The sequence below is a fragment of the Stigmatopora nigra genome, chromosome 2 (assembly GCF_051989575.1).
Source record: "Stigmatopora nigra isolate UIUO_SnigA chromosome 2, RoL_Snig_1.1, whole genome shotgun sequence".
Taxonomy (NCBI): Eukaryota; Metazoa; Chordata; class Actinopteri; order Syngnathiformes; family Syngnathidae; genus Stigmatopora; species Stigmatopora nigra.
The window spans coordinates 8,501,941-8,519,117 of NC_135509.1; the positions used below are offsets into that span (position 1 = coordinate 8,501,941).

The following is a 17,177-nucleotide window of genomic DNA, read 5'->3' on the forward strand; positions in this document are numbered from 1 at the left end:
TGTAGATACTTTCATTTCTTAAAATCAACAAGCAGTTTTTTTCTTGTTTCAAAATTAATCTTACATTTTGGGGGCATGTAGCTATGGGAAATGTTGCAACCAGTTCTAGCTTATGTGGTAAAAAAATGACAGTTAAAACTGGTTGGATGGAATAGGTTCCAGCACCCTCCTGCAGACTAAGTATTTCACCGGCCACTAGGGACAGCAGTGGCTGCCTTCTGATGCAGCTCCTAATAGTAAGGAGGAGCAAATGAGAGAAACTTGGGGTGATTTGCCATTTACACATTCATGCATGTGTGTGGATTGCATGTTTTGGCAACGACGCAACAACAGGAAGAGACAGAGGATGTTGGCTTGATTTGGATAGCCACATCTGGTTTGGATCACGACGGCCATTCTTCAGCTATGTTGAAAACAACACGTCTAAAACAAACTGGATTTTGCTTGGCCCTCTTCAAGGAACATTCCGCAAAGTCCAGGTCAGGCATTTGTGTAAGATAAGCTGACAAACTCGCTTTGCAATTGCTTGTTCGTATTGCACCAGTTTGGGTGAATTATAAAAAATATCGTTGTTTGCACAAACTTTTGCCCTGCAGATATCTAAACGTACTCACATACTCCTTTGCAAACCATCCACTCCCGAGTCTCTCCGAATAAACAGTGGGTGAGTCTTATATATATGCCAACAACAGGGCAGAGTCTCCATGACAACGATGCAGGGCAGAGTTTATCCAAACAACCTTTGGGCTGAAACGTTTAGTCATCTGCAGGGCAAAGTCTGATTAATCAGTGTCAGACAGTTGATTATTTGTGCTGGCATGTTAAAGTCTGATTAATCAGTGTCAGACAGTTGAGTATTTGTGTTAACATGTCAACCATCTACAGGGAAGTTTGTATGACAACGATGCCGGCAAAGTCTCTATGACAATGATGTTTTTATAACTTACAAAAACTGTAAATAACATGTTTACTGCCATGCTTCTTAAGTAAAAGAATGTTGCAGTACGTGTCATAGCCTTCATCTTTGTCATAGCCTTCATCCTTGTCATGACCCTGCATCCTTGTCATAGCCTTCATCCTTGTCATGACCCTGCATCCTTGTCATAGAGACTTTGCCCTAAAGATGTCTAAACGTGTCAGTCCAAAGCCTCTATGACAACATTAGTTCATACTGGGAGTTGTTGCAAGAAACAGAGTTTGAAAGGACAGCTGATCGGGCTCTCCCCATCCTGCAGTCTGGTAATAAACTTATTTCCTTTAAATCGGTCTCACTCTTTCTGTGCCTGCTCCTGAAGCCAGAACTGACTCAACAGATACAATATGAACAAGCAATTGGAAAGCGACTTTGTCATCTTATCTTACCCCCACTATATGCGTAAAAAAGTGGGTGTGACTTGCTGTAAATGATTTGCTATAAAAATGAACCTAAAAGTTTGTGTACCAAAGAGATAGCCACTAATCTGATCATTGTGTTTGAGTCTTCACAACAATGTGGGAAAAACAGCAGGTAACTTTGTGGGTTTGTCATATATACAATTTAGCTGTTTTCTGGCAGTTGTGAAGCTTTTACGAAATTGATATTTCCCGGCCTGTCTAGACATCCCATTCCGTTAGTTGAAAGATATTTGTTATATTCTGAGAATATTTTACCTCAACAAATGTTTAGGGGTGGAGGCAATGAAGGCTTTAAAAAAATGGAGTCAGAATAACGAAAATCTCGACTTTTCTCGAGCCAATTAAGAGAACTGGTCATGGAAGCTTCAATAATATACTGCCTATATTTTTGTTAACAGTCACCAGCTCTTTCAGAACAAAGAAAAGAACATCTTACAGACTCAAGACATGTCCTTTAGGAAGGAAATGAGTTGAGAACAAAAGCTACTATCTCAACACTTGAGAACAATGCAGCCATTCCTTTCTTTCAGCCCCCCCCCCCCCTGCCTGGGCCATCAAATTATTTATGTAAAAAAAAACTTGTTTTACATATACATAAAAAAGGGGCGTAAATTCCTCAGACGTCCCGACTCCAAACTAAAACAGGTAAAAAACAGCATACAGGTACACATTATTTTTAAAGCAATTAAAGAATATAAGAAATATATTGCTTCAGTGTGTAACGTCGAGAAAAATTACCCCAGAAAGGACTTCCCTCACCAGTTTCAACAACCCGCATCAAACCACACATTCTTTAAGCCCCTCCAACCCAGAGAATGAAAACACATCAAGTAAGAAACTTGTTTTTCTTACATAGATAAGATTGTCGTAAATTCAACAGGCCACCAGACTAGAAAAAGTCATTCAGTTGTTTTCCATACCACTTACCCTCAAAAGACTCGCGGGGGGTGCGGGGGACTCTGCCCAAACACAATGATCAATTTTGATCAAATTAGTGCCTATCACTTTGGTACACAAACCTTTAATTATTTTTTATAGCAAATAATTCATAACAATTGAGATAAATTAAAAATCTAAGCCTCAATGTGCAATTTTCCTTCGACCTTAACATACCTGTCAACCTCGAACCATTTGTGATCTTACCAAATTTTGTTTTCGCCCTTACATATATGTATAAATACATGGAAAATCTTACCACTTTACTTTTTTGTAAAAAATCACGAACAACAAGTGAAAATGAAAGTAAACATAAACAAGGGAACAGGAAACGGAAATCACATGGTGAAAGTGTTACAAAACGAAATGTTTATCATGATCTTTTTTTTTTAGCCAATCAGAGGCGCCGGTACATATATCACTTGGCAGACATGCGTTTCCGGGAAGAAACAATGGCGGATGGTGAAAAATGGCTAGAAAGTGCCGCAGCCTTAATTTATTTTTTTTTCTCAAAATCACCGTTTAGCGTACCATTTTCATGTGTACAGCGTACCAATATAAAAATGGGCTTTCAGTTGTACCAATTACGGCGAGAACGTACCAGTTGACAGGTATGCCTTAAGTCACATTTTAATCGTTTTGCTAGGTGTGCCTGTGCTGATTGTTTTTTTAAGTGTTTTAATTTATTTTTTATTACTTTTAACGTGTTCTGCGTTTATGATGAATTCAAAGGCTCCCTAATACGCAATTTATACTCTTATGCGATTTTGTACGTATGCCTTTAATACTTTCTTGACTGTGGGGCCCTAAAAACTAAATCTCTATTGGCCCGCGAGCCGTAATTCAGAAGAGACTAGATAATGACGTCACACGGCAAGGGAAGAGCGGAAGTAAAAGTAACAGTTTTCTTGCAAAGTAGCAGAAACGCCTTTGCAAGACGCCATTTCAGCCCATTTGAACCTTTGTCCTAAAACCTCCCGAAACCGAAACGGTAAGCGCATGTTATTTTGTTAGAAATTTTAACTGAAACGCTTCTTAAAAAGTAATTTCGCCTAATTTAAAATGACTTGTAATTTCCTCCAACAAGCGGATAAAAACGCCACTTCTAAATGTTACATTATCTGAAAGTTTAAAAAGCTAATGTGATGTAAATTAAATGTGTTTTGTCCCTAATATCAACTGAAATCATGCTGTAAATACTTTTTTTGATGGTTATCGTTTTTGGGTCCGTTACAAAAATTGACGACATGAGTAAATAAGCTTTTGAATTCAGGTGCGCGTTTACTCTGACGTTTATTTTTTCGCCCTTTATGGCGAAAAAGTTGATATAGACAACGTACACATAGTCGTATTTTAAATAGAAAATATATCTAAAAATGGATGTTTAGCACTATTCTAGGTTTTTTCACGTTGACGTGGAAATATTTCATTAGTTTCATGTCTTGATGTTTGACGTTGAAGCCTTAACAGAAAAAATCAGTGCATAGAAATAGTAATATTAATAGAAAAAAAGTCATATACATACAAAATATTAAAACAGCTGCTAAAAATTCGATAGTAATAAAGTATGTGAATGTTTCACGTTTATTAAAACTAACTTATATGTATATGTGTATATGGATGTGTATTTATATACAAATATATATGTATATACACATATATGCACATTTTAATGTATTTATCTATTTTGTCTGGGTGTATGATGTCTTTTCCAGTGTCTGTATTTTCACCTTCTTGCTACTGCAACAAAGTAAATTTCCCGAGTACGTAATAAATGAAGTTTAATCTAATCTAATAACACTAGGTTTGCCGGAACCTTCTCTGATGGGGCATTTGATGCAGGTGTGATCAATCTCTGATGTTCCTTCTACAAGATTGGGGTTGTTCTTGGCTCCCCAGCGTAGCGTTCTGCAGGTAAGCAAAATAGAAGATGCTTCTTTTTTTTGGGAGATTTTTCATTGGGCTGGGCACAACAGTTGAGAAAGGATCACTATTTACGATCTAATTTCTTTATTCAGCATCTTGTGTCACTTTTCTGCATGGATTCGTGTCCAAAATAGTCTGTTTTTTTAAGTGATTTTCTGGAGTACTTTTGGAATGGCGAGCACGAATGTGGAAAAGGGATACAAATTGTTGAGTGATCACTCCAATATTTGGTTATTTGTCCAACAATGACGTGGATTATTTAATAATGGGATGTTTTACATCTTTGCATGGCCCCTTTAATATATTATATGTATCAGCGGTCCAGGGAAAGAGTAGTGGCATGTCCGCCTCACAGTTCTGAGACGGAGGGTTCACCTTTCTGTGCAGAGTTTGCATTTTTTCCCATGCTTGCGTGGGTTTTTTTCCGGGTTACATGATGTCAGCTGATCTTGAAAAATGCCACATATCGACCAACCTTTTTTCTTTCTAATCTTGTTCGGGGTTGCTAATTTATTCACATAAAAACAATTTATGCCACATTTTTGTGTGTGTAAACTCTTCTTCCAGGGCATTTTTTCTCCATCCGGCACAAAATGTACGCAAGATGGCTGAACGGAACGTACCAAGGACAGGATCTTCCTGCGTACCATACCACCAACACAAGAGCCCTTTGTTTGGGAGGAGGAGCCTCCAACACGCAGCAACCGACGCAAGGTTCTTATCAGACAGTGCCAGCAAATTATTTTGCCAACAAGATCCCATTCGTCCAGCCTGGCCAACCTAAGCTCCACCCTCAAGGAGGACATCAGTACCATAACAAAGTACCCCAAGTGACCGTAAATGTCAAGCCAGCTCAGAATAGCAATAACCCAAAATCAATTACGCCGTATATTGATCGCCGGTTGAACCAACTGTTGTTCTTATCCTCTGGATCGCCTCGTACGCCGGTACCTGTTCTTCAATACAAGGTGAAAAACGGGTCATCGCAAGTTCTTCAAGTGGGTGTCTTCGGAACTACGACGCTTTCCGTTCCGACGGTGAACTCGCAGACGGTCAAGCAGGTCACCCACAACACCGAAGCCTTTTCTACGCACAACGTCCAAACCGTCACAGTCTGTAAAACTAGAAATGGACCGTATCCTCTGCGGGAACCTAGACCAGACGTGTGTGCGCTCACAAGCGCGGTAAAGTCTCATCCCGGACAACCGGCGCCGCTTTCCAACAGGAACCACCCGACGAAGCAATCATCGTACCCCGACGGCCAAGCTGGCGCCAAAGGAGACAGATCCAATGTCAACAGAACCTACGCGCGGGAGACCGTGCACAGAAAAACAACGAAAGAACAGCAGCGTCCGCTGTCAGCGGGTTACCTGAATACCTCGCAGAGCGGGGAAAGTGCCCCCCCGTCAACGGCCATACTCAACGACTGCTCCAATACGGCGAGAGTCGTCGCCGTGGTGCAACCCCTGTCTCCGATTGGCAACGTCACCACCCCTTCGGAGAAGTCGCCCGGGTGGGATCGGTGCCAGTCCGTCAAAAGCATCCGGCTGGCCGAAAAGCATCCGGTGTTAACGCAGTTTCTCAAAGAAGCAGAAGGCGCCGATCTTAAAGTCCCTCCCGCTAAAGCGTCCTCGCCGCAGGCTCTGGAGAAGGAAGGCGGGGTTAAAAAGGAGGAGACGCCGATCCTAACGCAACCCCAAACTTCGGACATGTCTTCTCTCAAGACAGAGAATTGGACCGCGACAAGTTTAGCTTTGTTAATCGAAACGTTGGAAGAGCAAGCGGGAAAATCCAACAGTAATGCCAAAAGCATTTCGTTCAAACAAGCAATGAATAAGTTTTGGAACTCGGGTTCTCGATTAAAACAGTATTGTTTCAAGGAAGCGTACAACAAGATCTTGTTATACTCCCAGGTGTTTTTCCACGCCTTGAAACTGAGTAGAGACTCGGTCGTGTTCTCGCACGTGGACATCTCATTGGCCGAGCGATTGAAAAATGTTCAGGTTCTTAAAGATGGAGAGGTCTACAAAGAAGCGCCCCCCTACACGTCGTCATGGAAGAATCAAAATGAAGCGCTGGATGATATCGACAAAGATTTTGGTCCAAATATCTACTACAAACCGCCACGTGACAAAGAAGCCGACCCGCTGCAAAAAGTCCCCGACCCGCTGCAAAAAGTTTCCGACCCACTGCAAAAAGTCCCCGACCCGCTGCAAAAAGTCCCCGATCCGCTGCAAAAAGTCCCCGACCCGCTGCAAAATGTCCCCGACCCGCTGCAAAATGTCCCCGACCCGCTGCAAAAAGTCCCCGACCCGCTGCAAATAGTCCCCCACCCGCTGCAAAAAGTCCCCGACCCGCTGCAAAAAGTCCCCGACCCGCTGCAAAAAGTCCCCGACCCGCTGCAAAAAGTCCTCGACGTCCCACCACAGACCGTTGACACGACTCCCGGATTTGACTCGGAAACAATGGATGAGGAAAGCCACGATCCGCTTTATTCGATCGAAATCCAAGTTCTCCATCCGGAAGAAGCAAAGGCCATTTTTGAAAAAGGTTGCAAGCTGTCACAAAGTCCACAAAGTATTGGTCAACCAGAGGAGCTTTCCCATATTTCTGATGCATTGATTGAGGAAACGCCCCAGGATCTTCAGGTCCAAAGAGACTCAAACGATTATTGTGGTGCTTTGATAGAGGAACCTTTCCAGGATGTTGAGAACTCAAATACAGATCTTTCCATCCAAGAATTCTGCTGCATTGAGAAGTGGAAAGAAATCATCCTGGGTTGCCAATCACCTTTGGAGCAAAAGTGCCGATGTAGAGAAGATCGGAGTGATAAAAGTCAACAAATCAACAGTCAGCAGTTGTCAGTGTTTCACTCAGTGGATGGAAACACGGAATCCACCAGTGAGGAGACTGTGTTCGGCAACCTCTCGTCAATAAAATGGCATCCAAAATGCAACGAAGGCGGCGAGACTTTTGAATTGCTCGATGACAACGAAATGTTTGAAGAGCCTGAAGAAACCCGAACACAAATCCAAATGGAAAACAATTATGATATCTCCAATGGTGATAGCACCCAAATCTTTGAATTAACTGACGACGAAATGGAAGAAGAGCCTGAAGAAACCCGATCAGAAATCCAATGTGAAAACAAATATATGATCTCCAATCACGCCAGCACCCAAACCTTTAAGTTAATAGACAACGAAATGGAAGAACAGCCTGAAAAAAGCCGGTCAGAAATCAAAACAGAGAACAAATGTGATATTTACAATTGTGGTAAAACCCAAACCATTGAATTAATTGTCAATGAAATGGAAGAACGGCCTGAAAAAAGCTGGACAGAAATCAAAACGGAGAACAAATATGATATTTCCAATCGTGTTAAAACCCAAACCATTGAATTAATTGACGAAATGGAAGAAACCCAAGCAGAAATCGTAGGGGAAAGCAAAAGCAAAGTCTCCAACAGTGATGTCATCGAAATTTCTGATGACAGTGGTGATGATTTCCACCAGTTTGATTCCCAACCCACAGAACCGTCTCAGTCCACCGAGAACCCCAACAACGCGAATCATTCTTTCACCCCAAATCAAGCTCCGGAAATCCAAGGGGAAAGCAAAAACAACGTCTCTGCCGGTGATGTCATTGAAATTTCTGATGACAGTGGTGATGACTTCCACCAGGTTGATCCCCAACCCACAGAACCATCTCAGTCCACCGAAAACCCCAACAACGTGGATGATTCTCGCACCCCAAATCAATCTCCAATTGGGATTTCGCCAGTGCAAACTTGGCCTCTGGAACCCGAACCTCCAAGCGGCATCAAGCCCAAAAACCCGGACGACAAACCACCACCGCAAATGAACGAACGCAAACGGAAAAAAATGAACCACCCCAATAGTCTTTTACCGGGCCTGAAAAAGTTGATAAACAAGAAGAAACACGATTCTTATAAAGCTTATAAAGCTGGAGCTTTGAACGACGAGTCCGTTGAAAGTTCTGACAGAAACACGACGGTGGCCACCAAGAAAACCGTCCGACTGAATCTCTTTGGTTTCTTACAGAGAGAAAAGCAATATTGCAGTTCCTACAAAGCGGCACCACCCGAAGTCATTTACGCTCAGGTGGAGACCGGGACCAAACGCAAGGGATCCAAGTCAGCCCCCAAATCGGCCAAAAGCCCTTTATTTGAAACTCTAATAGAGGTCCACGGCGAAAGGACCACAATTCGCCATGGAAAATGTAGTTCCAGGAAAGACAAAAAGGCTGTCTCCGTTCCACGAGACCAGATCACGACTGATGACGGAAGTCAAAGTTCAGTCTCGGAAAATGTCCTTAATTTCACCGTTCTGCCCAAAAGCTTCAACTTTAAAGATGCCTCAGCAAGTCAGAAAAGAACGGCGAAATTTTCTAATGGTACGTCACCACAAAATCGGAAGTTTACTGAGTATTGGGGTCAAGTGAAGAGAAATAGGGAAATGAGAAAAAGGTCGGCCGTAGTATAGTTGTAGTATCACTACGAGAAAAGCCATTTTCCTATAAGATTACAACCATACTATTAGATGAACAACCGTATTTTCTCGCATATACGTTGTATTTGCCGCTCCAAAAAACGATGACTGTATTGAGGGCACGGCTTATATGTGCACAAATTAGACTTGACATGCACGAAACCGCAAGGTGACAAAGACGAAACGCCATAACGCACGACAATATGGTCATTTATTTCAAATTACAAAAAAGATAAACAGATAAAACGCTTAACCAAATAAATTTTGACGTCTATAAATGAAATTCAAATAGAAAAAAAATTGACTACCATTGCTCGCTTAGGGCGCCGCCATCCTACCCAGGAATTACAAACGAGACTGCTACAGACACACTTCCTGGTTGTACTGCTCACCTGACTTACTTTTTGAATTTGAAATTGTCAAATTCAACCATTTTAAGGCATTTTTAAAGGTACGGCTTCTACGCAGAGGCGGCTTATATGCGAGAAAACTTTACTTGATATAGCTTGTCCATTTCTCTGTTCTGTGTCTGACCTGCTAGCCAAAATGTATTAGCGCATGTCCCTTAACCAACTTTAAATTCTTCCAGATGGCTCTTCATCACAATTACAAGCTCCGAGCCCCTGTAAAAAGAGCCGAGGTAACCCGCCTGCAACTTCTCAAAACTTTTTTTTTTTTTATCTCATCTAAATGCTGGTAAATTTGTTGTGTCTGCGACTTTACAGTTGAATCCTGGAGATCTTTTCCGGCCAAGAAATCCTTCTCCACATCCAAAAAGGACAATATCTTTGCTGAATATCGGAAGAAATACAAGAACGGGACACAGTAACTAAAAAGGTCATTTCATCCTTTGTTTCATTGTGAAGAGGTGGCAAAACTTGTTTACATAACTCTTTATGGCCGCCTCCATGCGTGAGATAAGAGTCGTTTAAAAAAATAAATGTGAAAAGGGAAGTACCGCAACGGCCCGCCACGTCTGACAATGTAGTTAGCCACTATGTAAATACAAAAGACTCTTGAATGTTTTGATATTGCCGAGCAAGTATTTTTGTTTACGGTGCACTTGGTGTAATACACTATATATTTTTCGGTTCATAAGCTGTTTAGTTTTGTTATTTTTTGTGTGGATTTGTTTTATTTTTTTACAATTGTCAAATCATTCATTAAAATCCAAAAAATATATTTTTTTTAATTCTTTGATTTCTCACAACAAATATTAAACGGTGTTGAGCCCAAACTTAATTCCTCGAAACCAAAATGTGAAGTAGAATCCATTCAACTTTATTGAACAACTCCTTCCGGAACAAATTGCCAAACGGCGCTAGAAGTAAGACCGTAATTCTCCTCTCGTACGGGTCCGGGTAGGTCAAATTGGGCCAGTTTATGTAGAAGCTTTTCAATACGAGGTTTTTGGAATGGTGCCCTTCCGGGATCTCCGACCAGAACTCGGCTTCGGTGCGCTCGGACGCAACGTTCCAACCAAACGCGAAGACGGCCGGAGAGCGCTTTGTCGTAGAACATGTCGCCGAGGAGAATCAGGTCAAAGTGGGCTGGATCTGAAGCCACCAGGTCTCTGGTCACGCACAGTGGAGGATCCAGACCGTTGAGCTCAAAGTTCATGCGGGTTGCAAGCGTGGCCACTGGGGAAGAAAATGGGGGTAAAGAGTCATTAAAAATAGGCAATGACAGAGTATTTTTGCGCATTCTTGTGGTTACAGGAGTCTTACATTGACATTTACATGCATTATTGACCATTTTATTTCGAGGAATGCTACTAACTGAATAACGAGTGTGCTTCTAATAGTAGTTGATCAGCAAAGCTTCACTTACAAGGCCTTTTTGACTTTGCTCACGCTAATCAAAGGGTCTTGTTTATCTTGTTGATCTTGTCACAAGTATGACTTACTTCCTGATGAGGTTCTTGTGTTTACTTTCAAAACAGTCGTTCCTTTGTAATGGACATAGATAGGCTTAGGAAGGAGGATAGCATCATAAAACTGTTCTCGAGCCCCCAAGCGTGGGGGAGTAGTCTAGACTAGCTTTTCTGGCCAGACTTTGTCTTTTGAAAACTCGGTCCATCTCTTTACTTCTTTGTGGTCCTATTTACAAAAGCACCCTAATTTTAAGGGCAGGGTTAATAAGTAAGAGGGTTGTGTGGGTATGTGTGGTGTGAGCTTAGCTTGGCAAAGCATACACGTCGATACGGCTGGTGATCGCCAGCAAGGTCAAATATGTCAACAAGGCTGTTGTTTTTGGCCATCTTCCCGCAACATTCTGCAATGGTCATTGTTTTGGGTCCATTGTTGCTTCCCAGCCTTGACACTTTGTAAGTCTCACAACAGTTTCACAACCATGCATAAGATGTCCTTGCAAAAGGAGTTCTTTGTTGCTGGCAAAAGTGTGTATACATTGTAGCAAATGTAGAATAATTGATAAATGATGCGGATGTGAGAAAGAATCTCTTGACTGACTCTTGGCAATTAAACTGTCTTATCACTAAGGTGCTTGAGAATAATGGTGGGATCCTCCTCATGGTACCAAGGCCACAGCTGGATTTTGTCATGCCTCCCTATCTCAACCCTGAGATAAGCACAGCTCACTATGAATAATGGTCAGCCTGTGTTGAGTCCATCACTTGCCTGGCTCAATTCCTGCCACTAGTTGTTGTGTGTTTTCCCAGTAAAAAAACATTATTTATTAATGTTTTTTTTTATTGGGAAAATGCACTTTGTGACGTCGCACTACCAATTTTGTTACACACAGCTGTGTATAATGACAAGGCTTTTGATTGATTGGGGAAACGTTTCGAGGTTGGGTGGTATTGAAGATGATGTGTTGAGCTATGGAAGAATGAATCAGCAAATTCTGCTTGTAAGATAATATTGTAAGAAAAGATGACAAAGACGCTTGGTAATTGCTTGTATCAGTTTTTGTAAGTATAGAAACATTGTAATCTTAGAGAGTCGACGATCCATCAGAATTGGCCCAAAGCTTGATCGTTGTCATGGAGACTTGCCACTTATTAATCAGACTTTGCCCAGAGTTGGTCGTTGTCATGGAGACTTGTCACTGATTGATCAGACTTTGCCCACTTTGGTCATTGTCATAGAAACTGGTATACAGCATAGAGTTGTATAGTAGTCAAAAGTATACATTTGAGTACATAACAGTTCACACTGCAGATTTTTTTCTTAGGTGCCAGTTTGAGTCGATGCTAGCCAACCCCCCCATCCCTGGTTTAGGTGTCATGCGTGGAAGTTTGGCACCGTGAAGAAAACATTTGCGACTAAGGCAGTCAAAATATTAGATTAAAAGGCACCAAAGCATGTTTATTAGAAACTTTCATGACTGGACTTCTACAATGTGAGATAGTGGGAATAACCTTGACTTTGAATGTTATCAAATGGGTCAAATTTGTTGATAACTAATTGGGTGTGACTACTGTAGCATCTGTTTTAGGGAAGGTCGCATTGGTGAACCGCTACTAACATTTAAAAGGAGCACAAATGTGAAATGTAACAGCTTTGGAAGTTGTTTATTTAGGCAGGCAGAGTTCAAAAGGCCATGAAGACCTTTTTAAAAGAACAACTAAGCAGAAAAGGAGTGGGCTGTGTATCTTATCGACTGACGGTAGACGCAATAATCTATCTACATTCCTTCAGTCTGGTAGGGTACGTGGCCATTCGTCATTTGGGGAAAAACATTTCTTTCATAAGTTGCCAATCACAATTAGAAGGTAAATGGACATTGTCATGGAGACTTGACAATAATTAATCAAACTTTGCCATGCAAGTTTGGTTGTTGTCATGGAGACTTGACACTGATTAATCAGGCTTTACCCAAAGTTTGGTTGTTGTCATAGAGACTTGACACTGATTAACCAGACTTTGCTCCTGAAGCTGTTTTACAGACCCAACATTAGGTTTCAAGATTTCTGTTCACTGGTCCTGCACTAACTCTGCAAAAGTTCTAGAAATCTTGCCCATTTCAAGACATATGGCAAGAATGAAGTCACATGACGTACGGTCCTGGCCGCTGACCTGTTTTCGATTCGCCCCGGCGGCTTGAAACTCATACCATATTGCCCTTTTGACCTCTGGTAGACATGAGTGGTTTTTGCTCAAAGAAACTGACCCTTTTGTAAGAAAGTGGACTGCAATGTTACATAAATTATTTTTTGGACCGTATTTCCTCACATATAAGCCCGATTAGTAACAAAAAATAGATAACTGAATCAAGGGTGGCTTATATGTGAGTAGATTGAGTGATGTTTTGAGTATTTTTTTTAAATACACTTTGAGAGGATTCTATCATTTAATTGGTGTGTAAAACATGTGAAAGTGGGACTGCTCCCATTTAATGGGAACACTCACCCGAGTCAATGTCGTTGGCGACCACTCGTTCGGCGCCGCAAAGTTTTGCCGCGATGGCCGTCGCTCCGCAGCCGCTTCCGAGATCCAAAACGGATTTCCCAAAACATACTCCGGGGTTGTTAAGGAGATACCTGTGGATAAAAGTTTTGACACAAGCCGGATTTGACTCAATGCCCCCCCACTGATGGCGTTAAGACGTACAATCCTAGTAATTGCTCACCTGGAAAGGGCTTGCCCTCCTGGCCAGTATATGGCCCAGTATGGGTCATCGAAAGGCCAAAGTTCGGGTCTTTCGAACCAAAATCGACAGTTGGGAGTAAAAAGTCGAAGTTTGATCTCTGGTGTCAGGCTCTTATCACTAAGAATTTCTGTGTTGTCTGAAATGAACTTCCGGATTGATTCTTCATTCAGACACTCAATTGAAAAACACCTAAAGGTCACTTGAAGAGATTTGAACGAAAACAAGCTACAAGTGCTCAGAAATTTCAACATGACGTCATATTATCTCTGCCAATCATAATGTGTAGAAATTTAAATATGACGTCATACTATCTCCGTGCCAATCATAATAGGCTACAAAACGTCACATTTCCAAACGTCCAAACTTCCAGTTCGGTTCGAAATAGGAAAAAGAGGTTTGTTTTGATACCGTGTAGAAACAAGCGGGAGTAACATGTTCTGGATCATTTGGTTCCCACAAACTCGTCAAGTTTTACTAGACTATGACTTATTTGGCATTAACAGCTTAAATAGAGGTTTGAATATATATTTAATTTAAAAATAAACAAAAATATAACTAAATATATGCTGTTTATTTCATGCTAAATCATCTTCAAAAAAGAAACGAGATAATGAAAACGAAGACATATATTTTAAAATGGATGATACACTGCCGTCTGCTGGTCACTTGAGAAATCGCTCCATTTAGTATTGCGTATTTAAATGCTGCGTTCTCCTTCATTGCAACATGTTGTTTTGACATGTTGTTTTGGGTGCTTATGATAATAAATACTGTTATTGTATTTGTATTTTAAAAAATACACTTAGAAATGATTGATATGTTCAAAAGAAGTAGAGCGCTTTGCTGGTCCAAATTTCAACTCACCTCTTATGAAAATTGGTATGATTATGATTTGGGGGAATTAAATGTAATTTTCTGTTAATTTTGGGTCATTTAGTGACCATTTCCTGCTGGTTTTCAGGCTTTTGAATCTAGCAGTACAGAACGCTCATTTATGAGGCAAAAAGCATCTTGAACTTGAAGGCCAACCTGCTGCTAAATCCAATAGGAAGCAAAATGTGACTCCAGACTTGATTTCAGCAAAATATTGCTTTTTTTATTGACCATTCTGAAAAGGCGACAGAATTCTCCCCAAGGGGGAACTCATAACTCTTTAGAAAAATGCTTTGGGCGCACTCCGCCGTAAACAAAAGGTTTTATTTTGGGAGGAGCGACTTTTTATGTGGCGCTACAACAGGCTGAAAATGCTGCCATAGAATTTTTGTCCTGTAATGGCCTCAACAACTTCAAAGTCATGTCAGCAATGTGTCGTCAAGCCGTCCGACCGGTTGCCTTTATAACTTTAATAACTGTGATTAGATTACAAAAGCGAGGCCTTTTTTCTGTTGCCACCGAAACCACATTACAATGAGGAAAAAATATCAGCTTATTGTAGCTCCACTTGTCTGTGGTGATGTAATTTGTGGGTGCTACGCCCGTGACTGTAAATGGGGGTCCATGAAGCTAAGCTTCTTGGATGTAGTAAGTCCAAAGATGGCACTCAAAAGCATCCTTTTCAACCAATCCTTTGCATATCTAAGTTTGTTTGTAAGTTGAAATATTCTCTTGTGGTGGCATTTGTAAGTAGAGGTACCACCATTGTAGTACATCTATTCAAAACAACCAAGCCAATGTGATGGATTCAAAGATTTTGGAGAGTATTTGATACCCTTGAAAAGCATAAGTTAAAAGAATAATGCTGTCATGTATATTTCTTCCCACGAGTCTAAAAAAATGTCATCCTTCCAGTTCAAATAGGATTCAACTTTTGCGAGCACTCCACGTTGACCTTGGCGTCATCGTCGGTGGGCCGCCTGGATTGGAGCGCGTCCTTCTTCCGTGAGTTCCAGCTCCTCTTCATCAGCACCGCGGCCACCAACCCTCCCAAGATGGCCACGACCGCCGCCCCCGCCACCAATTGGGAGCCCCCGGCCAACGCGGCCAACTGGGAGTCCTCGGGTGTGTTTTCCACCCAAATCAAACGGTTTTCCTGTTTGAAAATACACCTAGGCGTTTTGTACCAATACTGGCCGTCGGCGTATTCGCCGTAGTCGTCATCGTCGTAGGCGTCGGCGTAGTCGTAGTCGGAGTCCGACCAATCTGTCTCCTCCAGGGCCACGCACCAGTAAAATCCACCGTCCCCTTGACGGGCGTCGTAGAGCCTCAGCGAAAAGTCTTTCTCCGACCAGGACGTCCGGCCCCGCAGGTCTTCCGGCACTTCCACGGAATCATCCTGGGAGTCGTGGACCAGCTCGCGGCGCCCCGACGGTTCCTCCCGGAACCACAGCACCCTTTTAGGGGCCTCCCGTCCCACCTGGCACTCCAGCGTGACGTCGGTGCCACGGCGGCGGCTCTTCTCTCGGACGGCCCCACGGGGGCACAGCGACAGCGAGTACTGCAAGTCCAGCGCGGCCGCCACGCAGGAATACTCGCCACCGTGCCGGAAGGAGACGGTGGGGATGAGTAGGGAGAAGTCGCCGGCTTTGGTTGACAGGTGCATCTGCGCCGTGCTCCCGCCACTGGCGTTGACGTTCCCCAGCGGTGTCTCCCACAGCTGGTTGCGACTTTCCAGAGGGCAACTCAGTTCCACCCTGTCCCCCGCCGAGACGAAGACGCTACGCCGCTCGCTGCGGACGGGTTGGTACAGGATCTGGAAAGCCAGACAGTGGTCCCCTTCGGAGACCACGCAGTAAAACTGCTCCTTCTGTCTGAACAAAGCATCGCGGAGCAGCAATGTCCGCCCACCATTTTCCACCGCCACTTGGTCGCGGAGCTCCTCGGGGACGGCCGGCGGCGAGACGGCCGTGTCCAGGATCAGCTGGATTCCGGACCGCCCCTCGGCGTCAAAGTACCAGCGCACGGTGGTCCCCTCCGCCGCCTCGGAGGCCCGGCACCGCAATCGAGTCCAGGCGGCGTTTCTGTCCGCCACCACTTTTTGGGGCTCGGCGGACTTCTCGCAGACCAGCAGCGCTTGGGACCGGCGCCCCAAGCGGGTGCCGTTCCACCAGCACTCTCGCAGGTAGACCCCGGAATCGGACGGGACTAGCCCGCGCATCCGCAAGCCCGAGAATCGCTCGCGGTCGTTGATCTGGACTCGGTCCCGGAGATGGGAGGGGAGCGGGACGGGTCGGGCCTCGGAGGATGAGTTCCCGAGGAGCCGGTCCCCGTTGGGACCCCGCTTGTAGGCCACCGCGTACTCACCGTCAAAGCAGTAGCCCAAATCTAGGGTGCCGTCCACCCGCCGGATGGCGGGTTCGGGTTGGGGTTCCTCGCCGCCAATCGGGAGGAAGAAGAGGAGAAAGTTCAGGAAAAACAATATCGCGCTCATGTCGTCGAGGCGCGTCGGTGACAATCCGAGGTCGGCGGCGACGACGGTACGTTTATTGTTGCGGGCCCGCCTACGGAGAAAATGGACGTTTCCTCCTCGGCGACATTCTTTGGCGCCGGCCTGCTTTGATGCGCCCGAACGCCAAAGGCGTGCAAGAAGAAAGGTGCGTGCTGTGCTCAATTACTGATAATTGAGGGAAGTGGCTTCGGATCAAAGCTTGACAGGTCGACGTTGATTGGTGGAAGAATGGTGGAAGCTAGGAGAACAGGTTAGCTCATTGTCTGCTCATGACAGCGCTCGACGAGCAATCATTTTAATTGTGTTTTTTTTCAATGCACTATTTGTAACCAATACAAAAAAGGGTTAGGAGGAATATGTCATCTTTTGTCTTGTTATTTTTGTACTTACACATGTTGGATACAAAAGGT

General features: G+C 43.5%; 2 protein-coding genes across 5 annotated transcripts; one reads left to right on the plus strand and one right to left on the minus strand.

The window, feature by feature from the left end:
- Positions 1-1,146: 1,146 nt before the first annotated feature.
- On the plus strand, positions 1,147-17,127 carry amn1 (antagonist of mitotic exit network 1 homolog (S. cerevisiae)). 4 transcript variants are annotated; one of them, XR_013325754.1, is made up of 7 exons: positions 3,037-3,322; positions 4,136-4,245; positions 4,825-8,673; positions 9,358-9,408; positions 9,494-9,605; positions 15,171-15,380; positions 15,535-17,127. XR_013325754.1 is itself a non-coding variant. In XM_077712292.1 (6 exons), exons 3-5 carry the CDS (start codon positions 4,851-4,853, stop codon positions 9,595-9,597), a joined length of 3,978 nt encoding a protein of 1,325 aa, XP_077568418.1. In that variant the 5' UTR covers positions 3,037-3,322; positions 4,136-4,245; positions 4,825-4,850; the 3' UTR covers positions 9,598-9,605; positions 15,171-17,127. The 4 variants fall into 4 exon arrangements, 3 of the variants coding, with proteins under 3 accessions (XP_077568419.1, XP_077568418.1, XP_077568417.1); XM_077712292.1 differs by having other exon boundaries at positions 15,171-17,127; XM_077712293.1 differs by lacking the exons at positions 3,037-3,322; positions 15,171-15,380; positions 15,535-17,127 and adding an exon at positions 1,147-1,239 and having other exon boundaries at positions 9,494-9,950.
- Positions 10,029-13,771, minus strand: etfbkmt (electron transfer flavoprotein subunit beta lysine methyltransferase). Its single transcript, XM_077712309.1, has 3 exons — positions 13,362-13,771; positions 13,142-13,272; positions 10,029-10,408 (listed from the first exon to the last, which is right to left on the minus strand). Exons 1-3 carry the CDS (start codon positions 13,631-13,633, stop codon positions 10,050-10,052), a joined length of 762 nt encoding a protein of 253 aa, XP_077568435.1. The 5' UTR covers positions 13,634-13,771; the 3' UTR covers positions 10,029-10,049.
- Positions 17,128-17,177: the final 50 nt, after the last annotated feature.

Coding starts and splice junctions, on each gene's coding strand:
- amn1 (XM_077712293.1), top strand. CDS start 4,851: ATGTACGCAAGATGGCTGAACGGAACGTACCAAGGACAGGATCTTCCT. Junction 8,674..9,357: donor AACGGCGAAATTTTCTAATG/GTACGTCACCAC, acceptor AAATTCTTCCAG/ATGGCTCTTCATCACAATTA. Junction 9,409..9,493: donor CCCCTGTAAAAAGAGCCGAG/GTAACCCGCCTG, acceptor GCGACTTTACAG/TTGAATCCTGGAGATCTTTT.
- etfbkmt (XM_077712309.1), bottom strand. CDS start 13,633: ATGTTGAAATTTCTGAGCACTTGTAGCTTGTTTTCGTTCAAATCTCTT. Junction 13,273..13,361: donor GGAGGGCAAGCCCTTTCCAG/GTGAGCAATTAC, acceptor TTTTATCCACAG/GTATCTCCTTAACAACCCCG. Junction 10,409..13,141: donor CGCCAACGACATTGACTCGG/GTGAGTGTTCCC, acceptor TTTCTTCCCCAG/TGGCCACGCTTGCAACCCGC.